At 41.1% G+C, this 27,543-nt stretch overlaps 2 protein-coding genes across 2 annotated transcripts; one reads left to right on the forward strand and one right to left on the reverse strand.

Moving 5' to 3' along the window:
* Positions 1–1,039, forward strand: LOC139541183 (cytochrome P450 2J5-like; the record flags this gene model as incomplete). Its single annotated transcript, XM_071345547.1, has 4 exons — positions 1–99; positions 467–605; positions 781–968; positions 1,016–1,039. Coding segments are annotated over 4 exons (450 nt in total), but the record flags the coding sequence as incomplete, so codon positions are not given.
* Positions 1,040–2,914: 1,875 nt separating this feature from the next.
* On the reverse strand, positions 2,915–27,543 carry LOC139567157 (zinc finger protein 431-like). The gene is made up of 4 exons (XM_071388639.1): positions 26,923–27,543; positions 26,246–26,439; positions 25,751–25,916; positions 2,915–8,252 (listed from the first exon to the last, which is right to left on the reverse strand). The coding sequence occupies exons 1-4, from the start codon at positions 27,284–27,286 to the stop codon at positions 6,880–6,882; spliced, it is 2,097 nt and encodes a 698-aa protein (XP_071244740.1). The 5' UTR covers positions 27,287–27,543; the 3' UTR covers positions 2,915–6,879.

Raw genomic sequence — 27,543 nt, forward strand, 5'->3', positions numbered from 1 at the left:
GTAAATGTAAATGAGAAGATTGTGACCAAGCACAAAAGTTCAAGGGTCGTGGGAGAGCCCAGAGACCTCCTTGACTGCTACCTGGACCAGATTGACAAGGTAGGAGAACAATAGAACTAGTGTTCTAGAAGTAAAATAAATAGGATAAGATATAAAGTAAGTAAGTAGCCTTGTACAAGTAAGCCTGAACGGTCCATGGGGCAGGAGCCTATCTCCTGTTTCTGTAGCATTACGCAGCTTGATGTAGAAGTACACCCCTGGATAGAACACTAGTCTGTCGCAGGACTTTACCTTGAGTCCATCTGCCAATCAGAGAGGCATCGGGTCCCATTTTTAGAGTCTTTGGTATGACTTCCGTGAGAAGGGAAAACATTTTTATTGGGCTGGTGGAAGAGGAGGAAGTACTTTACAGGATGGAGCAGAATTGAATGTAGAGGCCTTTGGTGTCTGTGTGCGTGTGTTTCAGACAGCTGATGGAGGCTCCACATTTAATGACACTCAGATGGTGTTTCTACTACTTGATCTGTTCATGGCTGGGACAGACACCACTTCCAACACCCTCCGCTCTGCCGTGCTACACCTGATGACCAACCAGCATGTACAGGGTGAGGAAATACACACACGACACACACACTGGCATACATTTCATTCAATCCGATGGCGCTTGTAGACAATGTGTCCGCATTCACGGTAAACACTGCATATGTCGGCTAAATAGGAAATTGTTCTACAAAACTTGATCGGATTGAATCCCGGCCAAAGAGTGCGTGTTTGTCCCAGATCGCTGTTACCGAGAGATCGCCGACGTTCTTGAGGGACGTGCAGACGCTTCGTTTGAGGAGAGACATGCAATGCCGTATGTTCAAGCCATGATCCATGAGGTACAGCGCATGAGTGACACTGTTCCTCTTGGCGTGTTCCGTACTACCTGCAGCGACACGCAACTACACAGCTACCAGCTGCCCCAGGTGAGCATTACCATGACGACTGATATGCTGCCTGTTGTTGACCTTAGGACTATAAAGGTCGCCTGGGCTAGAGGGAGTGATGTCATGACGGGTGCTGTCTCAGTCTTTAGTGTACCTCTCCACCTCTCCTTCGCACCCTTAATCCCTCTCTCCCTCATCTGTTCCAGGGCACTATGGTAATTCCTAACCTGTCTTTGGTGCTGCATGAAGAAGGGCCAGTGGAAATTCCCTCACGAGTTCAACCCTGAAAACTTCCTCAACGAGGTTGGAGAGTTTGTGAAACCAGAAGCCTTTCTGCCATTCTCAGCAGGTGCCTTTTTGCAAAAGCGTCAATATCTATGGCTTATAAATGATAGTATGTTGTACAGAGACAGGAGAATATGTTGACATAAAATGCCAGGCTGCATGCATATGAAGGTATGAGTGAAATGTTGTTCTCATTGATAGCCGTGTGTGTGTTCCCCAGGATCTCGTGTGTGTCTGGGGGAGGGGTTAGCACGTATGGAGCTCTTCCTGGTTCTAGTGACATTGCTTCGGCGTTTCCGATTCGTCTGGCCTGAGGATGGAGGTGTCCCAGATTTCAGCCTCATCTTTGGTGGGACACAGTCTCAAAAGCCCTTCTGCCTGGGAGTGCGCCTGAGGAGCAGCGAGAGAGGGTGAACTACCCACAGTCTCCACAAGAGAGCACTAGTTCTGCCAGACAGCTACAGATCTTATTCTGTAATAATTCACCTTAATTTTAGTGACTCATCAAATAAGTCGTTTTCAATAATGTGTAACCCACCATGCCTTACAATCTGTGTCAGGTTCTGTAAGGATCAGATATAGGAATGATCATTCACAAACTAGATCTTTCAGTATGCTTGCATGGATTTTGTAATACATACCTTGTTAAAACCATTGGTTTTGTGTTTCTGTTACTGACAACTATTTGTATTTTCTTATCAAGTAAAATAACAATTGCTAAAAACATGTGATTTGGATTTTTTTTAAAGTTAACTTCTGATTTTATGTTCTCCTACCCCCTTAACTGCATCTATAACTGCTATGTTTGAGGTTGATAGCTAGCTAGCTAACATTATTTGCATTTTTAGGGCGTTCACACACTGCTGTACAACAATGTAGAAGAAAAACGGGGCAATTCAAGACGGTGCTATGAAATTAATGTCAAACAGTAGTTATTTTCCCTTTGTCATTATAAATGACATATGTTATGTACGCCTCTTGGTGGGAACACAACACCCTGCTATATCTCAACTCCCGTGGAGTGAATAAGTATGTGATTGTAGGTGCGGGGAGAGACGACAGAGGCAGATAAAAATACCGTTTACAGGGAATATGTTATTCCTTAACACGGTAAGGTAGGGAAAAGGGGCTGGACGGAACCAAAGCAAAGAAAGTAAAAATTAAAAAGAGTACCCGCTCCTACGTTACCTGCCTTCCCACTACTTACCTAACCTTTAGCACCACCTGGCGCGCTAAACAAAATACAAGGGGGTGGGATGCCCAGGTGTTACCTAGTGTGCATACACAGAGTAAATACTACAGGTTATGTATGCCCACAGGCCTCTTGCCTAAACACTCCCAAGGTGCGTTCCCCTAAGCAGGTGGTCAATTTTCAGGGCTCTACACTGCAAAAATTACATTCACATTTGTGAATAAAAATAGAGTAAAAAGTCAAGTATGAGCACATGTGAGTTGTGTTATAGCAGATCAATTCTGCAGTAACTGTTTTCAAAGTATTTCTGTGGCTTATAATTGAAATACACTGTAACCTCTTCATCAGGTTGTGTATTGCTACTGGACCAAAAAAGGAACCCCCGAAAAAGGTTAAAACTGTGAACGACCAGACAAGACATAGAAAATGATACAATGGGCCAGAATTCTATCTATACTGAATCACGCCTGTTTTGTTCAATTGTGGTGTAGTCATTGAAAAAACAATACATGTTTGATTCTCACTTTTATTGAAATGTATATTAAACATTTATTAAAAATGTCAGCTCAGAAAACAACAATGTGTGCAGCACCAGAGGTACACTGTAGTGACTCTAAATTAGGAACATTCAAAACAAATGTGAAAATACATTCATATACAGTAGCAGTCAAAAGTTTGGACACACCTACTCATTCAAGGGTTTTTCTATATTTGGACTATTTTCTACATTGTAGAATAGTGAAGACATCAAAACGATGAAATAACACACATGGAATCATGTGGTAACCAAAAAAGTGTTAAACAAATAAAGATATATTTAGCCACCGTTTGACTTGACAGCTTTGGACACTCTTCGCATTCTCTCAACCAGCTTCATGAGGCAGTCACCAGGTTGCAGATTTCTGAATTGTTAACTAAAATTATAAATGTGTTAACTGTTAAAATTATACATTTTTTAAAACAATACTAAACATGCACATCCAAACAACAGCACACAAACATCAACGTCATCACATCTGGCCAGACCTATCTGCTCACCCCCCCATTAATCTCCAGCGCCAGCATCACTTTCCGCCACATGGCCTAAAACTGCACCATTTTGTTTCTCTCTGTCACCCACGCACTTTCAACATTTAGATAATAAAATATTTGACCATTCCATTGTGTTAGCGATGGAGGATTGGTTGATTTCCAGTTAAGTGTGCATGTTTTCAAGATGGTTGATGAGAAAAGTATCATCCAGCACTTCGGGTATCTCACTGCTCATTCGTATGCCATGTCTTGATATGCAGACAGACGGATTAAAAGTACATTTACATTTTGATACTTCTGACAGACAACTTTCTAACTCCGCCCAAAACTTTTGAACTTTATAGCATTCGCAGAAGACATGGGTTATTGAGTCATTGTTAGTTTTACACTTATACAACAGGTGGGTCTAATCCTGATTGCTTAAAACCACATTCCAGCCTGTGTCTACTCCACAAGTTACCACCGGCTAAATCTATGATGTTAAAATGCCTATTTACTCTGTTCCATCTGCCTGTGCAATCCCCTGTCTCATCAGCCCAGCCAGGCAATTTATAAACTTGATCTCCACTATAAAAAGCATGTAGACATTATCTCCCATTTCTTTTAGACTAACATTTAGTTTTCAACATTGGAGATTTGTATAAACCTTGCTGTCTGTCTCTTCAACATTTGCTAAATTGTTTCAATATTCAAATTCGATCTCCACCTGTCCCATAGTAATGAACGTGTTGGGATGAGACAGACAGGTAGGCAGCTTTTCTCAGCCAGTTCGAAATCATGAATCAACATTTTTATGGATATATACAAAGAACTAGCAATAGAAAACAGGTCAAACAAAACAATGTGCAGCTAGTTTGTAGTCTTTCCAACTTCCGTTTAAAATGATTGTGTTAGCTGTGTTGTTGGCTAGCTCTCGAGCAACAGTGCCCTGACGAGAGAGAGCACATTTTCTATCCCAGGTGAAATCGCGCATCATTAGCTCATTGTTATGGATGTATCCAAATAAATGTCACTAGAAAACAACAAACACATGCAAATGCAGCTACTTTGTTGTTATTCTGGCTGCGCTGTTTGACGTGACTGTAATTTGAAACTTGTATTTTTTATTTGCCCATATAAAGTCAGTTATGACGTAGTATACTTTTAAAAAATGTCTTCAGTGGGATAACTGGTATAAATATAAGAATTAATTGTTAATATTTAATTGTGCCATCCAGTGTGTGTGTTAAGAAAACTATAATTTTGAACCTTTAGGGACCATTGTTAACCTTCAGAGAACATTCCCAGAACCTTCAGAGAACGTTGCCTACAGTGTAACCTTCAGAGAACGTGCCCCGCTATCTTTGTAAAACCAAAAGAGAACGTTATAAGAACGTTAAGAAAACCATCCGTTTAAACCTTTAGGGAACATTGGTGCAACGTTCAGGGAACGTTCCCACAACCTTCAGGGACCGTTGCCAGAACCAAAATGTGTTATCTGGGTATGTCTGTGGTTGAGAAGATATTGACATTGTTCATTAACATGCTATAGTAAGCGTTTCTGTTTTAAAATGGGTCCCTTACCCCTTGGAGCAGAGAGCAATGTTTTAGCAAAATTTTGCCTCCAAAAAGTAAATATGTTAAAACAAGGGGTGTAACTTGTTCGCTATTGTCAGCTGATTTAGAATTATATTTCTATAATTTTCCTGGCATGTTCTGTTGAGGTATTGACGAGTAAAGTCAGAATCTTCAATATAAAGCTAACTTCACTGCAGTAGTAAAATAGATAAGTGTTTAAGATTTGTATCCCTGGATTTTTGACCAGCTGATTATAGCGAAGAAAATACATCTGCATTTCCCGCTGTGTAAACACGTTGATTCTCATAGCAAATAGTCTCAAGATCAAGCCTGATAAACTTGGGGAATTGATATTCAAAGCTTAAATAGAAAAACCTTTGTCAGGAACCAGGACTAACACCAGGACTAATAAATCCAATGCAACTGCATGTTTTACAAAAGGTACCACATGGATGAGCAGTGTTGTAAAAATACTTCAAAAGTACACCTTAAGTCTTTTTTGGGGGTGTGTGTACTTTACTATTTATATTTTTTACGTTTACTTTTTACTCCATGATCTTTCCGTCACCCAAAATAACTTGTTACTAACATGGGCTCCCGAGTGGCGCAGCGGTCTAAGGCACTGCATCTCAGTGCTAGAGGCGTCACTACAGACACCAGGCTGTATCACAACTGGCCGTAATTGGGAGTCCCATAGGGCAGCGTACAATTGGCCCAGCGACGTCCGGGTTTGGCCATCGTAGTAAATAAGAAATTGTTATTAACTGACTTGCCTAGTTAAATAAAAGTTACATTTTAAAACATTGACACTTACCAAGTGAACATCCCTGGTCATCCCTACTGCCTCTGATCTGGCAGACTCACTGAACACAAATTCTTTGTTTGTAAATTATGTCTGAGTGTTGGAGTGTGCCCGTCTATCCGTAAATAAAAACAGGAAAATTGTGGCATCTGGTTTGCTTAATATAAGGAATGTTAAATGATTTATACTGTTACTTTGATACTTACAGTGCATTCAGAAAGTATTCAGACACCTTGACTTGTTCTACATCTTGTTACATTACAGACTTATTATAAAACTGATTAAATAAATGTTTTTTACAGGTGTGCCAAGCTTGTAGCATCATATCCACGACGACTCGAGGCTGTAATTGATGCTAAAGGTGTTTCAACAAAGTACTGAGTAAAGGGTCTGAATACTTATGTAAATGTGATATTTCCATTTTTGTTTTTTTATACATTTATACATCCAAACCTGTTTTTGCTTTGTTATTATGAGGTATTGTGTGTCGATTGATGAGGGGGAAAAACTATTTAATCAATTTTAGAATAAGGCTGTAAAGTAACAAAATGTGGAAAGTCAAGGGGTCTGAATACTTTCAAATGCACTGTACGTATATTTTTGCAATTACATTTACTTTTGAATCTTAAGTATATTTAAAACCAAATACTTTTACTCGAGTAGTAATTTACTGGGAGACTTGCACTTTTACTTGAGTCATTTTCTATTAAGGTACAGTATCTTTACTTTTACTGAAGTATGAGAGGGGAGGATGGCGGCAATTTATTTTCTCGCCTAGGGTGGCAGAACGGCAAGGACTGGGCCTGCTTTCCTTTTCGCAGACTTAGACCTGAGGGGTATATAACAAAGCAGGATCAATGAGTTAACTCAATCATATAAAAATATATTTTCCTGCAGTGTGGATTTATTCAAGGATTCTCTGCAAAGTGTGTTAGCGCATGTTTTTTTCAAGTATCTTGACTAGGTAAAACTCTTTCCAGACTGGGAGCAATGGAAAGGCTTCTACCCTGCATGTCATCTCATGTATTTTAAGGTGTCCTAACCGGGTAAAAGCTTTTTCACACTAAGAGGATTTGAAAGGATTATTTATCTCTTGTGTGTGTCATCTCATGTGTTTTCAGTCTCCTTAACCTGGTAAAACCTTTTCCACACTGAGAACATTGGAATGGTTTTTCTCCCGTGTGTATTGTCATGTGATCTTTCAGATGAGATGACTGGATGAATCTCTTCCCACACTGAGAGCATTGGAAAGCCCTCTGCCTCTCTACTAAGTGTGTTCTCTCATGTGATTTCCGGTCCCCTGATGAGAAAAATTTCTTTTCACACTGGGAGCACTGATACGGCTTCTCGCCAGTGTGTGTTCTTTCATGCACTTTTAGATGCCCTGATCGCCCGAAACCCTTCCCACAATGAGAACAGTGGTATGTTTTCTCTTCCCCTGTATGTATTCTCTCATGCTCTTTCAGGCCCCTTAACTCAACAAAACCCCTTCCACACTGTGAGCAGAGGTGAGGCTTCTCTTTTGTGTGTGTCCACTCATGTGTTTTCAGGCTCCCTAACTGGGTAAAACTCTTTCCGCACAGGGAGCACTGGAAAGGCTTCTCTCCTTTGTGTATTCTGTTATGTTTTTTCAGGCTCCCTAACTCAGTAAAACTCTTTCCACACAGGGAGCAGTAGAAAGGCTTCTCTCCTGTGTGTGTCCTCTCATGTGTTGTCAGGTGCCCTAACTGGGTAAAACTCTTTCCACACTGGGAGCAGTGGTGAGGCTTCTCTCCTGTGTGTATTCTCTTGTGCATTTTTAAGTTCCCTAAATGGGTAAAACTTTTTCCACACAGGAAGCATTGGAAAGGCTTATCTCCTGTGTGTGTTCTTTCATGGTCTTTCAGGGTCCATAACCAAGTAAAACCCTTTCCACACTGAGTGCATTGGAATGTTTTTTCTCCTGTGTGTGTTCTCTTATGCTCTTTCAGATGAGTTGACCGGATAAATTTCTTTCCACACTGAGCGCATTGGAAAGGCCTCTCTACAGAGTGTGTGGGTTTTTTCCCAGTGTGTATTCTCTCATGCGTTCTCAGGTTCCCTGACTGGGTGAAACTCTTTCCGCACTGAAAGCAGTGGTAAGGCTTCTCCCCTTTATGCGTTCTCTTATGGTCTTTAAGGTGCCCTAACCGGGTATAAGTCTTTCCACATTGGGAGCAGGGGTAAGGCTTTTCTCCTGTGTGCGTCCTCTCGTGTGTTTTCAGGTGCCCTGACTGAGTAAAACTCTTTTCACATTGTGAGCAGTGGTAAGGCTTTTCTCCTGTGTGTATTCTTTCGTGATCTTTTAGGTTCCGTAACTTAGTAAAACTCTTTCCACACTGCGAGCAGCGGTGTTGTCTTGCTGGTTTGGGCATCTCTGGGTCTGGTTCCCCTGAAGTACACTTTCCGCTGTTCGAGTGAGAGTTTAGTCTCTCTCCTGCCAAAGACAAACAGAGTGTTTAGTTAAATACTAAACAGACACCTGAATGAAACCTCCATATGATAAAATTGTCTTCCTATGAGATTTAATCAAGACATGATCCATCAATAAAACAGCAGCGCACGTCATCACAGAATGGCGGTAGTGTTTTGTAGCCTAATAAAAACAAAATAGAACTTGACTGTTATGCATTTATTAGACCTAATGGACTACATTTACAGTGTATACAAACAACGGAGTAAAACAAGCTTACATTTGGGGTTCTGAGGGGTATATTACAAGGTTAGCTAGATCTACTTATGGTTTTCTGAAGCAAGCCAGCTTCAGTTAGCTTCACATTCCAGCTGAGGCTTCATCCACGTTACGGATGTGGATATTGATCCTGCAGCTGCCACTAACTCCAGCCAGGCATGTAGCTGCTTGTCCATGTAGCCTGTGGACAGCCTAGTGAGTCGAACGCCAAACTCTTTATTGAGACAAACCTGAAAACGGCGATCCGTGGGCGAGTTAGTGCCACGTTTTCATTTTTGCCGAAATGAAAATGAAAGTTATCTTGCAAATTTAGCAGGCTAAGGTGGGAAATACGCTATTAGAAGTGCCGTCTTTCTTTTATTGTGTGTGTATCATAATCATAACATTGATGTGCTTATCAATACACGAGCATCTTCTTTCCCACTCCTTTCATTTTATTCATATGAAAGTTTTAATGTGCATGACGTTTCAAATGCATCCTGTTATTCCTAAATGTGTAGTGTGATATGTATTTGAATATATATATATATTCTTTACACAGGAACATTTTACGAATAAAATATTTAAAATCAGTCATCTTCCTCATATTGTCGAGAGAATGAAGGGGGTGATAAAGCACTCTGAGCTTTATTTAAACAAACTTAACACAGCAGTAAATCTTAACACTGGCTGTAGCACTATAGGTTCGAGGGGGGGTGTCGGGAAAATGTATTGTATTTTCACATTTTGGGCGCAGAGTCAATGCCCACTGCCATCCGTTCTATTGGCCAACGTGCAATCATTGGAAAATAAAATCGATGAGCTATGATCAAGATTATCCTACCAACGGGACATCGAAAAACTGTAAAATAATATGTTTCACCGAGTCGTGGCTGAACAACGACACAGATAATATAGAGCTGGTGGGATTCTCCATGCACCGGCAGGACAGAGAAGCTACATCTGGTAAGACGAGGGGTGGGGGTGGGGGTGTCTATTTGTCAATAAAAGCTAGTGCGCGATGTCTAATAACTCCATTGTGTCCTCCTCCCAGAGTGCTAAGAACCTTGGCGTGATCCTGGACAACACCCTGTCATTCTCAACTAACATCAAGGCGGTGACCCGTTCCTGTAGGTTCATGCTCTACAACATTCGCAGAGTACGACCCTGCCTCACACAGGAAGCGGCGCAGGTCCTAATCCAGGCACTTGTCATCTCCCGTCTGGATTACTGCAACTCGCTGTTGGCTGGGCTCCCTGCCTGTGCCATTAAACCCCTACAACTCATCCAGAACGCCGCAGCCCGTCTGGTGTTCAACCTTCCCAAGTTCTCTCACGTCACCCCGCTCCTCCGCTCTCTCCACTGGCTTCCAGTTGAAGCTCGCATCCGCTACAAGACCATGGTGCTTGCCTACGGAGCTGTGAGGGGAACGGCACCTCCGTACCTTCAGGCTCTGATCAGGCCCTACACCCAAACAAGGGCACTGCGTTCATCCACCTCTGGCCTGCTCGCCTCCCTACCTCTGAGGAAGTACAGTTCCCGCTCAGCCCAGTCAAAACTGTTCGCTGCTCTGGCACCCCAATGGTGGAACAAACTCCCTCACGACGCCAGGTCAGCGGAGTCAATCACCACCTTCCGGAGACACCTGAAACCCCACCTCTTTAAGGAATACCTAGGATAGGATAAAGTAATCCTTCTAACCCCCCCCCCCTTAAAGAGTTAGATGCACTATTGTAAAGTGGTTGTTCCACTGGATATCATAAGGTGAATGCACCAATTTGTAAGTCGCTCTGGATAAGAGCGTCTGCTAAATGACTTAAATGTAAATGTAAATGTAATTAAAGAAGTCTCGAGGTATTGCTCACCTGAGGTAGAATACCTTATGATAAGCTGTAGACCACACTATCTACCAAGAGAGTTCTAATCTATATAAGGATGAAACGGTTACCGGTTTCACGATAAACCACGGTAAAATTCCCGGCGGTTAGTATTACCATTTCAAATTGTAATTATCATTAAAACCGTGTTTGATTACCGTGGTTTGAAAAACTCACGGTAAATACTGTCCAACATCAACCAAAGTTAGCAACAGTCTAGCGCAGGCGCAGCATGCACTGTGGGTTTTGTTTTGTGTGAAAACATGGCGGAAGGCAGTGACAGCACCTTCTAAGAGGACTAAATCTGAAGTGTGGTCATATTTTGGGTTTTACAAGAGTGCTGAGGGAAACTTAATCGAAGATGGTCACCCTGTCTGCAGAACATGCAACAACAAAAAACGCTGCAACATTTCAAATCTTTTGAGTAATCTTCGTGACCACCACCCACTACTTTATAGCGAATGAAAGGCAAGTTAACATTTAGCTCAATGCATGATGTGGGGACTTCGGAATGGGGGAAAACGTCATGGTTTGTCTCTCTAACTTGCTAATAGCTTGTCAATAATGTAAGTGTTACCTACTCTTGTAATAACACTACACGTTGTTCTGCTGCTGTATGCGTTGTGTCTGCAGACTCTATTCACCCATTGCACACGATAACACGTTATGTAGTTTAGTCACCCAACCAACATATTTTGTTCATTTAAAATCCTTCAGTCGTCGACTTGGTTGTAAAAGTGTTCCAACAGGGGAAACACTATAGACTCCGATACTCGACTCCTGTATTTATGTCAATTGTTGGGCTCATTGCAATTACTATCACCGTCTTCTTAAGACTCATTTGTATTTATGTAAATTGTGCATGGGGTCATTGCATATACTCAAATCCAACACAGAAGATAGACTGTGTGAGTGTGTGTGTGTGTTTGTTTGTGTGTGTGTGTGTGTGTGTGTGTGTGTGTGTGTGTGTGTGTGTGTGTGTGTGTGTGTGTGTGTGTGTGTGTGTGTGTGTGTGTGTGTGTGTGTGTGTGTGTGTGTGTGTGTGTGTGTGTGTGTGTGTGTGTGTGTGTGAATAATAATAACAACTAGGGGCCATGCATCAGAGCTCCCTCACCTTGCCAGTGGTGCAAGGAAGCTTTTGTGCATCCCAGCAACTAGCGGGCCATCAGAGGGAGTGTTCAGTGCCACTGAACACAGAGTTTACCTCTCATGGCCACATGGCGCCATCTTTAATGTTAATGTTATTATTTTAATGTTTGTGCACACAAAAAGTGCATAGTGCTGCTAATTTTATTTGTTGTTTGTTTATTTGATTTGCTTACTTAAGGATGTGTTCATTTAAACCTGAACTAGGGAAACCTTTACCTCTCATGGCCACATGGCGCCATCTTTAATGTTAATGTTATTATTTTCATGTTTATGCACACAAAAAGTGCATAGTGTGCCTCCCGGGTGGCGCAGTGGTCTAGGGCACTGCATCGCAGCGCTAGCTGCGCCACCAGAGACTCTGGGTTCGCGCCCAGGCTCTGTTGCAGCCGGCCGCGACCGGGAGGTCCGTGGGGCGACGCACAATTAGCCTAGCGTCGTCCGGGTTAGGGAGGGTTTGGCCGGTAGGGGGATATCCTTGTCTCATCGCGCACCAGCGACTCCTGTGGCGGGCCGGGCGCAGTGCGCGCTAACCAAGGGGGCCAGGTGCACGGTGTTTCCTCCGACAGATTGGTGCGGCTGGCTTCCGGGTTGGAGGCGCGCTGTGTTAAGAAGCAGTGCGGCTTGGTTGGGTTGTGTTTCGGAGGACGCATGGCTTTCGACCTTCGTCTCTCCCGAGCCCGTACGGGAGTTGTAGCGATGAGACAAGATAGTAATTACTAGCAATTGGATACCACGAAAATTGGGGAGAAAAGGGGGTAAAATTAAATAAAATAAAAAAGTGCATAGTGCTACTAATTGTATTTGTTGTTTGTTAGTTTTCAATATTAAACTTGATGAAATTATTTCAGTGTGTGTATCAGTAATTTTTTAACATTTCAAGCACATTTTAACAATACCGCGATAATACTGATAACCGTGATAAATTCGGTCACTATAATCGTTTCATCTCTACATCTACAGTTGAAGTCGGACGTTTACATACACCTTAGCCAAATACATTTAAGCTCAGTTTTTCACAATTCCAGACAATTAATCCCCGTAAAAATTCCATGTCTTAGGATCACCACTTTATTGTAAGAATGTGAAATGTCAGAATAATAGTAGAGAGAATGATTTATTTCAGCTTTTATTTCTTTCATCACATTCCCAGTGGGTCAGAAGTTTACATACACTCAATTAGTATTTGGTAGCATTGCCTTTAAATTGTTTAACTTGGGTCAAACGTTTCGGGTAGCCTTCCACAAGCTTCCCACAATAAGTTGTGTGAATTTTGGCCCATTCCTCCTGATAGAGCTGGTGTAACTGAGTCAGGTTTGTAGGCCTCCTTGCTCGGACACGCTTTTTCAGATCTGCTCACAAATTTTCTATAGGATTGAGGTCAGGGCTTCGTGATGGTCACTCCAATACCTTGACTTTGTTGTCCTTAAGCCATTTTGCCACAACTTTGGAAGTATGCTTGGGGTCATTGTCCATCTGGAAGACCCATTTGCGACCAAGCTTTAACTTCCTGACTGATGTCTTGAGATGTTGCTTCAATATATCCACATAATTTTCCTACCTCATGATGCCAACTATTTTGTAAAGTGCACCAGTCCCTCCTACAGCAAAGCACCTACACAACATGATGCTGCCACCCCCGTGCTTCACGGTTGGGATGGTGTTCTTCGGCTTGCAAGCCTCCCCCTTTTTCCTACAAACATAATGATGGTCATTATGGCCAAACAGTTCTATTTTTGTTTCATCAGACCAGAGGACATTTCTCCAAAGAGTACAAACTTTGTCCCCATGTGCAGTTGCAAACCGTAGTCTGGCTTTTTTATGGAGGTTTTGGAGCAGTGGCTTCTTTCTTGCTGAGCGGCCTTTCAGGTTACGTTGATATAGGACTCGTTTTACTGTGGATATAGATACCTTTGTACCTGTTTCCTCCAGCATCTTCACAAGGTCCTTTGCTGTTGTTCTAGGATTGATTTGCACTTTTTGCACCAAAGTACATTCATCTCTAGGAGACAGAACACGTCTCCTTGCGGAGCGGTATGACGGCTGCATTTTCCCATGGTTTTCTATAGAAAATGTTTGGGCAGAACTGAAAAAGCATGTGCGAGCAAGGAGGCCTACAATCCTGACTCAGTTACACCAGCTCTGTCAGGAGGAATGGGCCAAAATTCACCCAATTTATTGTGGGAAGCTTGTGGAAGGCTGCCCAAAATGTTTGACCCAAGTTAAACAATTTAAAGGCAATGCTACCAAATACTAATTGAGTGTATGTAAACTTCTGACCCACTGGGAATGTGATGAAATAAAATATGAAATAAATCACTCTCTCTACTATTATTCTGACTTTTCACATTCTTAAAATAAAGTGGTGATCCTAACTGACCTAAGACAGGGAATTTTTTACTAGGATTAAATGTCAGGAATTGTGAAAAACTGAGTTAAAATGTATTTGGCTAAGGTGTATGTAAACTTCCAACTTCAACTGTATTTAACGTTTAACTTCAGTAGCTAGCTACCAGCGCGAGTGTGCAGACTTTTTGTTGAAGAACCCCTTTCATTCTCTGGGGTACATGGAAAAGGTGTGAATTAAAAGCGAGGGTCGACCTCTGCCTGAGATCAGTCTCATGAAGAAGGATGAAAAGGTGTGAATTAAAAGCGAGGGTCGTCCTCTGCGAAAAGGTGAGAGCGTTCAATACCAACTGGCATCAAATGTCTAGCTGGTCAACAGGGAGCTTATCATCAAGCCGCCTGTAATTGCACGTTAAGATTCTTTACATGCTGAACATCTTTTCTGGGATGTCAAAAACAATCCCGAATGATTTGATAGCTTCCATCGCATCAGCCATTAAATGTTAGATTAAAGAAAGAGGTTGACGCAACACATTTTGTCACGTGCACTCAAGTAGGCTTTGCACTTTCCTCTGGTATTTATTTAGCAAAGATGATAACACAAAATCAGCCCGGACAGACACAAGCAAAAACTCATGACATAAATGTTGCTGCAGCCTAGGCTACACCTAAAAATTTGAAATCTGACATGCTGTATGCGACGAAAACGAGACGATTTTTCCGTCTGATCAACTGTCGGCTACTAATAAGAGCAGCTGCATACAGCCTATGCTCCATGTCCATCTGGTCAGGGTAAACTAATTGGTAACGTTATGTATTTATAGTCCATTTGTGTGTCAGGAGAAGATGTGAATGTGATCACATTTTTATTATATTCAAAACTGGGCTGGCTAGGCTGCCTATACGTTTTTCATCCAAAATGATTACCTGGAATGAATCAATCAACATAATAGTGATGGCAGATGTCTCTTTATTTTTTTTTTACAAGCCCTACAGTTGCATAGGCCTGCATGATGCAAACATGCATAAAGCCAGCTCAGTCCTGTGAGTTTCATTGTCTATCAGTTGTTGTCTATGTGTCTGAGTAGAGGAAATCCCCCTCCTAATCTAGTCTAAATATAATTTATATGAACAAATATAAGGAAGCTGCAGTTTGGCAGGGTTTTCATCCCCCCCAGGGCCAGGAGTGTTTTAAAACAATGTGACTTGATTGGTCCCATCATAGCCCATATAAAACCTTTTTACAACTGATGAATCACTGTCATACCTTATAGGGTGCAGAGTTTTCATAGTTAGGTTAACATATCAGGAAAACCCCACCGCTCTGGGACCCATGGTGCCACCAGTCTGCTTGCAGTTGTCAGTTATCGTCAGGTATGTGGATGATCAGGGCTTTATTCAGGAACGTTCCTTGGGCTACTTTGATGTGTCAAGCGGGCGAGATGCGCAGTCTGTGTTTGACTACATGAATTTTGAGATGTCTGAGTTTAACTTCATAGAGAAACTCGTTGTCCAAACCTACGATGGCGCAGCTGTAATATAATGTATCTGCTATTTGTATTTTACAGCTAAGTCCCCTCCTGTTCCCTGACTAACAGGTGATGACTACTCCACTCCACTACCATTGTCAACTTTCTCCTGACATGAACTGAAGCCATGACGTCTCATGTACCTGCTCATCCACTGGCACATTGAATGTTTTCCTTCCAAGCACTGTGAGTACCCCTATCAATTTTCTCTGATTACTGTGTGTAGAGTCAATCACATACACAATCACATTATTACAGATCAAAGATTTTACTCCTTGCTTAGACTAACTCATTCTTAGCTCTTTTGTCTAACCGTGTAGTGTGTTGTGTTATTGTTTTTTGTCTTCCCAGTAAAATCCTGTCCTGCACTGGTCAAGCCTCTGAACACCTCAACTCATGCCTCATACCCTCATTCAATCACTGCTGTGATTCCTTTCCAACACTGTGTAAGTAGCCCTCTCATTCCCCTTCCCCATAATATTGTACTATAAATGTCTTTACTAAATGCTTTAGGTTAAAATTATTTGTCTTTGATTATTTTTTAAACACACTTTGTGGTCTCCGTGCGTTCCGCACCTATACCATGTGTCTCCCATCGTCCTCAATTTTTCAAGTCACCAGCCTCCACTGGCGCACTCATAAAAACTGTAATATAACTGTTGTTTTATTAAAATGTCTAATGTCATGGTCAATCCTTGTATGTAGCAAAGTCACAGACAATTTAATAAAAACAATTCCAAAGCATTTTCATTCAAATATATTTTTTCTTATCAAAAAATAATACTTGCAAGTAAATAATACTAACATTCCTTCAGATATTCAAATATTCGGACAACCATGCCCATCCCTATTTTAATCCTACCCCTGTGATGTCACAAAGAAGCATTTTTTAGGACCTTTCTTCTAATCTTTTTAACCACAGATCATATATGTAGACACTGGTTTGGTGCTGGATATAGTGAATGAGGTTGAAAAGAGGTGGAATTGTCCTTTAATGCCTTCTGTGCTACAGGGAGGGAATCTGATTTGATTGTTCCTCAACTCACACCTCAAATACTTAATTCAGGTTACAGTGGAGTTAGCCTTCCCCGAAAAACTTGACAAAAAAAAAAGTACTTTTCATTACTTTAACCCTTTACACTGATAAATGCCTAAATTGGCATGCAGTGGCTATACAGTAACATGCTATACATGACGTCAGAGCTCTGGCTCTGCACTTCTCATCGCTGTATGGGTTTTGACTGACAGCCGTTCTGAACTTGAGCCCCTCGCACGACAAGAAGTTGCCCTCATCCCTCCCACTAATTGGGCAGCTTTTATACCTTTTTTGTTGTCTAGTTTGGACACACCTAATCATTCAAGGGTTTTTCATTATTTTTACTATTTTATACATTTTAGAATAATAGCCAAGACATCAAAACTATGAAATAACACATACGGAATCAAGTAGTAACCAAAAAAGTGTTAAACAAATCAAAATACATTTTATATTTGAGATTCTTCAAAGTAGCCACCCTTTGCCTTGATGACAGCTTTGCACACTCTTGGTATTCTTCTACCTCGGGTTCAGACCCTCAGAGCTCCCAGCCTCAACAGAACATGAGGCTGCCTGAGAGACCGGCCCATTCAACATCACCAGCTGTCATTATAGGCAGCTCTATGGTGAGAAACATCTCGGTCCCAAGGCAAAAACCCTGTGCTACCCAGGAGCACGAGTACAGGACATAACAAGGCTGCTTCCGACTGTTCTACCACAGATGCCGGGAGCTGACGCTGTCGTAGTCCATGTGGGGTCAAACGACATCAGGAGGGCTAGCTCGGAATATTTGAAAATGGATTTCAAAGAACTGATTTTAGCATTAAAAGACTCCAAAAAATGGCCAATAATTTCAGGTCCAGTACCATCGTTGGGCCGCGGATGTGAAAGATTCAACAGACTGCTGGCATTACACATCTGGCTAAAAGACTACCGTAGCTCTGCTGGAGTCACTTTTATAGATAACTTTGACACCTTCTGGAAACAGAAGATACTCTACAGGAATGATGGAGTCCATCCAAATCATCTTGGCTCCACGCATTTCAAGGCTGCGTTGAAACAATGACTGGTAAATGATCCAAAACCAGCTCAGTTCATCTCTACCATTGTGACAATGAGTCGTCATAATGCTGCATCAAATGTACATGATCTTAGGGGCATTGGCAAACACAATGTAAGTAATTTAATTTATGTACCCGAAATACATCTGTTTATCCTACAGCTATTGTAAGCAGTAATCATGACCCTATAAACCAGACTTACACTGTTAGCACTGAGGCGGTGTGATATAGTAGGAAGACCCCTTTATGCAGCTCACCCTGAACTATCAGCTCCAATGTAAATAACATGAATAAGTCTACCTCTGATAAGCTTCCCATTAAAGCATTAAAAACAATCAAGCAACACAGAAAAGTGCTAAAAATAGCCCATATTAACATATGTAGCCTAAGAAACAAGGTCCATGAAGACAATAACTTGCTTGTAACAGATGACATTAATATTCTGACTATCTCTGAAACTCACTTAGATAATACCTTTGATGAGACAGTGGTAGCAATACATGGTTATAACATCTACTGAAAAGACAGAAATGCCAACGGAGGCAGTGTTAAATACTGTTGAAGTAATATGGCTACAGGTTCATCTGCCTCACCTAAAGCCCATTCTTGTGGGAAGCTGCTATAGACCACCAAGTGCTAACAGTCAGTATCTGGATAATATGTGTGAAATGCTTGATAATGTATGTGATATCAACTGAGAAGTATATTTTCTGGGTGATTTAAATATTGACTGGCTATCATCAAGCTGCCCACTCAGGAAAAAACATCGAACTGTAACCAGTGCCTGCAACCTGGATCAGGTTGTCAGTCAACCTACCAGAGTAGTAACAAACAGCACAGGAATTAAATCATCAACATGTATTGATCACATCTTTCCTAATACTGCAGATATTTGCTTTAAAGCAGTATCCAAATCCATAGGATGTAGTGATCACAATATAATAGCCATATCTAGGAAAACCAAAGTTCCATAGGCTGGGCATAATATAGTGTATAAGAGGTCATACAATAAGTTTTGTAGTGATTCATATGTTGATGATGTAAAGAATATTTGCTGGTCTGTGGTGTGTAATGAGGAGCAAACAGACGCTGCACTTGACGCATTTATGAAACTACTTATTCCAGTTACTAATAAGCACACACCCATTAAGAAAATGACTGTAAAACGGTTTAATCCCCTTGGATTGATGAGGAATTGAAAAATTGTATGGTTGAGAGGGATGAGGGAAAGGTATGGCAATTAAGTCTGGCAGCCCAACTGATTGGCAAACGTACTGCAAATTAAGAAATCATCTGACTAAACTAATTAAAAAGAAACTACACTATGAAACAAAGATAAATTATATAAAGAATGATAGAAAAAAGCTTTGGAGCACCTTAAATTAAATTTTATGGGAAAAAGACAACTCGGCTCCTTCATTTATTGAATCAGATGGCTCATTCATCACAAAGCCCACTGATATTGAAAACTACTTTAATGCCTTTTTCATTGGCAAGATAAGCAAACTTAGGGATGACATGCCAGCAACAAAAGCTGACACTACACATCCAAGTATATCGGACCAAATAATGAAAGACAAGAATTGTACTTTTGAATTCCGTAAAGTCAGTGTGGAAGAAGTGAAAAAATGATTGTTGTCTATCAACAATGACAAGCCACCGGGGTCTGATAATCTGGATGGAAAATTACTGAGGATAATAGCAGACGATATTGCCATATTTTCCACATCTTCAATTTAAGTTTACTTGAGACCGTGTGCCCTCAGGCCTGGGGGGAAGCTAAAGTCATTCCGCTACCCAAGAATAGTAAAGCCCCCTTTACTGGATCAAACAGCCGACCAATCAGCCTGTTACCAACCCTTAGTAAACTTCTGGGAAAAATTGTGTTTTACCAGATACAATGCTATTTCACAGTAAACAATTGACAACAGAATTTCAGCATGCTTATAGGGAAGGAAACTCAACAAGCACAGCACTTACACAAATGACTGATGATTGGCTGAGAGAAATTGATTATAAAATGATTGTGGGGGGTGTCTTGTTAGACTTCAGTGCAGCTTTTGTCATTATCGATCATAGTCTGCTGCTGGAAAAACGTATGCGTTATGGCTTTACACCCCCTGCTATAATGTGGATAAAGAGTTACTTGTCTAACAGAACACAGAGGGTGTTCTTTAATGGAAGCCTTTCAAATATAATCCAGTTAGAATCAGGAATTACCCACGGTAGCTGTTTAGGCCCATTGCTCTTTCAATTTTTACTAACGACATGCCACTGACTTTGAGTAAAGCCAGAGTGTCTATGTATGCGGATGACTCAACACAATACACGTCAGCTACTACAGCGTCTGAAATGACTGCAACACTCAACAAAGAGCTGCAGTTAGTTTCAGAGTGGGTGGCAAGGAATAAGTTAGCCCTAAATATTTCTAAAACTAAAACTATTGTATTTGGAACAAAACACTCACTAAACCCTAAACCTATACTAAATATTGTAATAAATAATGTGGAAATTGAGCAAGTTGTTATGACTAAACTGCTTGAAGTAACCCTAGATTGTAAACTGTCATGGTCAAAACATATTGATGCAAAGGGCCTCCCGGGTGGCGCAGTGGTCTAGAGCACTGCATCGCAGTGCTATGCTGCGCCACCAGAGTCTGGGTTCGCGCCCAGGCTCTGTCGCAGCCGGCCGCGACCGGGAGGTCCGTGGGGCGACGCACAATTGGCTTAGCGTCGTCCGGGTTAGGGAGGGTTTGGCCGGTAGGGATATCCTTGTCTCATCGCGCTCCAGCGACTCCTGTGGCGGGCCGGGCGCAGTGCGCGCTAACCGAGGGGGGCGGGTGCACGGTGTTTCCTCCGACACATTGGTGCGGCTGGCTTCCGGGTTGGAGGCGCGCTGTGTTAAGAAGCAGTGCGGCTTGGTTGGGTTGTGCTTCGGAGGACGCATGACTTTCGACCTTCGTCTTTCCCGAGCCCGTACGGGAGTTGTAGCGATGAGACAAGATAGTAATTACTAGCGATTGGATACCACGAAAATTGGGGAGAAAAGGGGGAGAAAAAAAAAATTAATTAAAAATTTAAAAAATTTAAAAATATTTAAAAAAACATATTGATGCAGTAGTAGCTAAGATGGGGAGAAGTCTGTCTATAATAAAGCGATGCTCTGCCTTCTTAACAACACTATCAACAAGGCAGGTCCTACAGGCCCTAGTTTTGTCGCACCTTGACTACTGTTCAGTCCTGTGGTCAGGTGCCACAAAAAAGGACTTAGGAAAATTGCAATTGGCTCAGAACAGGGCAGCACGGCTGGCCCTTGGATATACACAGAGAGCTACTATTAATAATATGCATGTCAATCTCTCCTGGCTGAAAGTGGAGAAGAGATTGACTCACTATTTGTCAGGTTTTGGCCAGGACTGTTCTGTTTTTTTGTCACTAGATGTCCCCATTGCACCTTTTTTGTACCTTTTGTTTTTCCCTTGCTCTATTATTGTTTGCACCTGTATGTCGTTCCCTTGTTAGTATTTAATCCCTGTGTGTTCCTTAGTTCCTTGCTCAGTGTTTGTATGTTAGCACCCAGCCCCAGCCCAAGCCTTGTTGTGAACATATATTTTTCTCTTGTTGGATTTTCCAGAGGTTCTCTGGTTTTGTTCTTTTGTATTTTGGATTAGTCTTTTAGGTTTGTTTTTTCCCTTGCTGTTTTTACCACTTTGTGGATTTTCTTTGTATTTTGGAAATTATCTATTTTTTATTAAACCACCATCTCTAGTACTGCTGTGTCTGCCTCATCTTCTGGGTTCTGCCGATTTAGTGACTGTTTCTCGCACCGGGTCCTGACAGTATTGACATGTTGAATGCACCGAGCTGTCTGTCTAAACTAGAGGTTGACCGATTAATCGGAATGGCCGATTAATTAGGGCCGATTACAAGTTTTCATAACAATCGGTAATTGGCATTTTTGGACACCAATCATGGCCGATTACATTGCACTCCACGAGGAGACTGCGTGGCAGGCTGACCACCTGTTATGTGAGTGCAGCAAGGAGCCAAGGTAAGGTGCTAGCTAGCATTAAACGTATCTTTTAAAAAACAATCAATCTTAACATAATCACTAGTTAACTACACATGGTTGATGATATTACTAGTTTATCTAGCTTGTCCTGCGTTGCATATAATCGATGCGGTGCCTGTTAATTTATGGGTGATTTAACAAGCGCATTCGGGAAAAAAGCACTGTCGTTGCACCAATGTGTACCTAACCATAAACATCAACGCCTTTCTTAAAATCAATACACCAGTATATATTTTTAAACCTGCATATTTAGTTAATATTGCCTGCTAACATGAATTTCTTTAAACTAGGGAAATTGTGTCACTTCTCTTGCGTTCTGTGCAACAGAATCAGGATATATTCAGCTGTTTGGGCCGCCTGGCTCGTTGCGAACTGTGTAAAGACTATTTCTTCCTAACAAAGACAGCCAACTTTGCCAAACGGGGGATGATTTAACAAAAGCACATTTGCGAAAAAAGCACAATCGTTGCACGAATGTACCTAACCATAAACATCAATGCCTTTCTTAAAATCAATACACAGAAGTATATATTTTTAAACCTGCATATTTAGTTAAAAGAAATTCAGGTTAGCAGGCAATATTAAACTAGGGAAATTGTGTCACTTCTCTCGCGTTCATTGCACGCAGAGTCAGGGTATATGCAGCAGTTTGGGCCACCTGGCTCGTTACGAATGAATTTGCCAGAATTTTACGTAATTATGACATAACATTGAAGGTTGTGCAATGTAACAGCAATATTTAGACTTATGGATACCACCCATTAGATAAAATACGGAACGGTTCTGTATTTCACTGAAAGAATAAACCTTTTGTTTTCGAAATGATAGTTTCCGGATTTGACCATATTAATGACCTAAGGCTCGTATTTCTGTGTGTTATTATATTATAATTAAGTCTATGATTTGATAGAGCAGTCTGACTGAGCGGTGGTAGGCAGCAGCAGGCTCGTAAGCATTCATTCAAACAGCACTTTACTGCGTTTGCCAGCAGCTCTTCGCGATGCTTCAAGCATTGCGCTGTTTATGACTTTAAGCCTATCAACTCCCGAGATTAGGCTGGCAATACTAAAGTACCTATTAGAACATCCAATAGTCAAAGGTATATGAAATACAAATGGTATAGAGAGAAATAGTCCTATAATAATTACAACCTAAAACTTCTTACCTGGGAATATTGAAGACTCATGTTAAAAGGAACCACCAGCTTTCATATGTTCTCATGTTCTGAGCAAGGAACTTAAACGTTAGCTTTTTTACATGGCACATTGCACTTTTACTTTCTTCTCCAACACTTTGTTTTTGCATTATTTAAACCATATTGAACATGTTTCATTATTTATTTGAGACTAAATATATTTTATTGATGTATTATATTAAGTTAAAATAAGTGTTCATTGTTCATTCAGTATTGTTGTAATTGTCATTATTACAAATATATATATAAAAACCGGCCGATTAATCGGTATCGGCTTTTTTGGTCCTCCAATAATCGGTATCGGCGTTGAAAAATCATAATCGGTCGACCTCTAGTCTAAAATACTAGCACACAGCTTGGACACTGGTACATACCCAAATTGACTTGCCACAAGAGGTCTCTTCACAGTCCCCAAGTCCAGAACAGACTATGGGAGGCACACAGTACTACATAGAGCCATGACTACATGGAACTCTATTCCACATCAAGTAACTGACGCAAGCAGCAAAATAAGATTTACAAAACAGATTAAAAAACACCTTACGGAACAGCGGGGACTGTGAAGCAACACAATAATTGGCACAGAGACATGCATATATAGACACACACACACACACACACACACACACACACACACACACACACACACACACACACACACACACACACACACACACACACACACACACACACACACACACACTATAAATACACATGGATTTAGTACTGTAGATATGTGGTAGTGGTGGAGTAGGGGCCTGAGGGCACACAGTGGGTTGTGAAATCTGTGAATGTATTGTAATGTTTTTAAAATTGTATAAACTGCCTTAATTTTGCTGGACCCCAGGAAGAGCAGCTGCTGCCTAATGGGGATCCATAATAAATACAAATACAAAATGAGGTAGTCACCTGGAATGCATTTCAATTAAGACGTGTGCCTTGTTAAAAGTTAATTTGTGGAATTTCTTTCCTTCTTAATTAATGCGTTTGAGCCAATCAGTTGTGTTGTGACAAGGTAGGGGTGGTATAGTGCAGAGATGACATGTATTTTTTCCCCTGCCCGTTACAAGTCAGGTGCATGATAATGGTCCATTCTAAATCAAAGCGAATTTCACACATATTATTTAATATGTGTAAAGACAAGATTAAAACAAGAATAGTCTGACGTGTGACAATATTAGCCTATCACTTGTGAATTATATATCATCACTTGTGAATGATGCCCAGCTTAAGGTAAGAAACAAAGCTTTTTTATGTTTTCATCATAGTCGCACACCTCATGTAGCCTATCGCATAGTTCTATATGTTTTGATACTAAATTAGCCAAATAACTTCTTAAAATGAAGCACATTAAATCAGTTTTACAACTGGCATACAGTGCAGTGAGTTTCAAGTTTGGGGAAGATCATTTTCACCATAAAAATGCACCTTTATAATAAAAGCATTTCATGCATAATCACATTTGTGGTTACTTTTGATAATGGTGTTTTCCCACTAATGGAACATTTGCGCTTATAGCCTACTGCCGTGTGCACATTGCTGTGCTTATAATGTGAAGAAACAGCCTAATAGTTTAGCAACATTTTAAGCTAAAAGTTCTGATCTGTTGCGTCAGCCTCATTACGTCGTTTTTTTTTTTAAAGCTAATGGTTGTATTAATTTGAGATCTATCACATCCCACAACTGTTCCAGACTATGTTTGGAATATTTATTTATTGCACAGAATAGGTCAACTTTTGTACTATGGGGGATAGTGGATTGACATAGGTTAGTGCTGTTGCTGTTCGTTAGGCCTACTCATCTTGTTGGCTGACGAAAAGTAAATGTAGACAGTTCTTCCAATATCGTCAATATGCACCTCAGAATAGGATAAGACACATTGGGGACACAACTGCAAGCGTCCTTATCCTATGCACGCGTTCTTATCCTATTACAAGTGTCTTCACTTGTAGCCTGTGAGAAAGACCCGATCACGTGATGGAGAGCTGTGTGAGTGAGATGATAGATGCTTCAGAGCAGGCAGCACTCAGGGAAAAGGGCTGCAAAGGTTTTTTTGGGGGTGTATTATGGCCACACAAAGGGGATGCCGCCGGGAAATTCAAGGCATTATCAAGTGCTTGTCAAATTGTGAATGAGGGACTGATGAAGTGTGTAGAAACAAAGCAGAGCCCATGCCTTTCAGGCAACTTTTTTCAAATCATCATTAGAGTCACATCATGCAGCCTGACAATGTATTAAACATCTAAACAACAACTAAAAGTTACAGAACAACTAAAGTTACATTAATAACACTAAATTAAGCATATAAGAGTACCTATTTATTTGTTAACCACTCAACACGGAATAGCCGCATGTGCGCACTCTCTCAAACCGTTTGGAGAAAATATCCTTTCTATTTTATTCAGCTTTGTTCAGTTGTATTCTTCATACTATAAAATAATGCCATGGAATTCTAAGCAAATCTTGTATGCTAAATGAACTAGTGTAGCCCACAGCCATATGTTAGATCCTGATCTGGCAATGCCATAAGGACAACTCAGAGTATGCTATTCTGTTCTTCTGAAATAGAACATTTTCTAGATACATTTTCTTCATATCATGTTTCTTTAGACCACTCTAAAATAATAATGGATTTATTGTGAAGGTGTAGGCTATATTACATGGATTTATTCGACTTTTTAAAATGTAGATGTTCCAAAGTTCTGCATCAGTGGCTTGTAGGCTGTGTGTGGAAGCCAGACGATGCTAAATGTGTTTAAGATTAATTAACAGTCAATTACTGGGAGACCGACAGTTATTTCCTTGACAATCACCGGCTGACAAAATTTCGGGACCACAACAGCCCTATACGAGACCAAAACGGTTGCACTGTATAGCCCTGACAGGTGAGCTGCTAATCAACACTAAATAGCTATGTTTTGCAAATATGGGTCAATAAATATCAATTAATGAACTGTTACAGAAGAAGATTGGAGACTAATCCACACACACCATTATTCTTACCTGATGACATTGAATCTGAACCTCCCTTTTCATCTCCTCTCGCAGTTCCACTCAGCCCCTGTGTTTTCATGCAATCGACTAGCCGCACAGACACCCTCTTCAGACCCCACAGTGAGGCACGACCTGGGGGCTCCAGGAGAGGGGAGGGGGGCGGGAAAGACGTGTCCTGGAAAACACATGTGTAAATAATGACAGAATCAATTTAGGGTGGGAAACTCTCCTACATGTCAAGGAACTTTGAATTCTCAAAAGTCTGAGCAGTCTTTCTTTGATTCCTCTCATTCTCTGGACCTCCTTCCCAAATTGCATTGGAAGAGAAAGTCCAATCAGAATCACCTTTATTTGCCAAGTGCATTTACATATATAGGACATTTGGAGGAACCTCAAATATTCTCCTCCAATGTATTCAAAGAAGGAGGTTGAAGAATCAAGAATGAGAGGAATCAAGGAAGGACTGTTGAGAACCAAAACACTCAATGACTGGGAAATACTTACCTCCAGCCAGTTGCTAGGAAACCAATCCTTGTCCTCCATGTTCCATTCTTCATTGTAGTGAATAGCATTGTCATCATCATCAACAGTCTGGCTGGGACTCACGGGTGCCACACTATATTCTTCCTGTATCTTTCTGATGTCCTCTTTCACTATACAGCCCTGGGAGGGCCAGAAAACAGCATTTTGCCTTGGTTCTGTAAAGGGAAGAGTTCAACTATTGGTTAAAACAAAGGGTGTAGCTGGCTCTCTACCTGATTCCAGGCATATCACTCTCTTCATCCTAGGACCTTCAGTCGGAGAGCGAACTCTGAATACAAACTAAACGAAAATGAAAAAATATATATTAAAAAACGGAGGTCAGTAGAATACCTCTTAAAACCACACATCGGATCAACAACTGCACAGTTTGTGCCCCTGTTTTTAAGACAATACCAAAGATTTGTATAACTAACCCAAGATACACCACAGTCTGTTGTTTCCAATGGGATCAAATGAAGCATAGTGGGCAGAACAAACATACATATTGCCATTATGGCACCCCTACTCTGTGAAGTGTGTGTGTGCTAAACCTAACCTGCTGTATAAGTTCTCCTAAACCTGCTACGAAAAGTCAATTTATACCAAATCTGTAAAATCCCTTCTGGACAAAACCTTGTTCTATCTGTGACAAAACTCACTGGTGTCTTCAGTCTCCTCTCCTTCCTCCTCCTTTATTGAGATAGCTATCTCTTCCTCTTCCTCTTTCACTATACAATATTCTTCTTCTTCTTCTTTCAATGTGATAGTCTCCTCTTTCATTCTGAATTCGTCTACTTCCTCTTTCACTACAAAAGGACGTTTCTCTTCATTCACCATAACAACCCCCTCTTCTTCTTTCAATGTGATAGCCTCCTCTTTCTCATTCATCGTTCTGAAAGATTCTTCCTCTCCTTTTACTGTATCCCCCTCTTCTTCTTTCACGACAATGTTCAGCCCCGGAGGTTCTTTCTCTGTCCAGCAGACATCTTTTTTAACAGCGGGGGATACGCTTTGTGAGCTCATTATCGGGGATGTAAGCTAGCTAACGTTAGCATGAGCGACTGCCCTAGTGCTTGGCTCAGTATCAATCTTAAATTGCAAATTCCGTTTAAATCAACTAGTACATACGTTATCAGAATTGCGTTTAAAACACTAATATCCGTGTAGCTATACAAAAAAAAAGGTCCAAAGTGATGCAATGGGTAGGTTTTATGTTGGCTAACAAGCTAACGGTACAGAGATGGCTGAATCAGTAGCCGTGTTGTTGTTGTTGAAGAGGC

This window comes from Salvelinus alpinus, chromosome 2 (genome assembly GCF_045679555.1).
Source record: "Salvelinus alpinus chromosome 2, SLU_Salpinus.1, whole genome shotgun sequence".
Classification (NCBI taxonomy): Eukaryota; Metazoa; Chordata; class Actinopteri; order Salmoniformes; family Salmonidae; genus Salvelinus; species Salvelinus alpinus.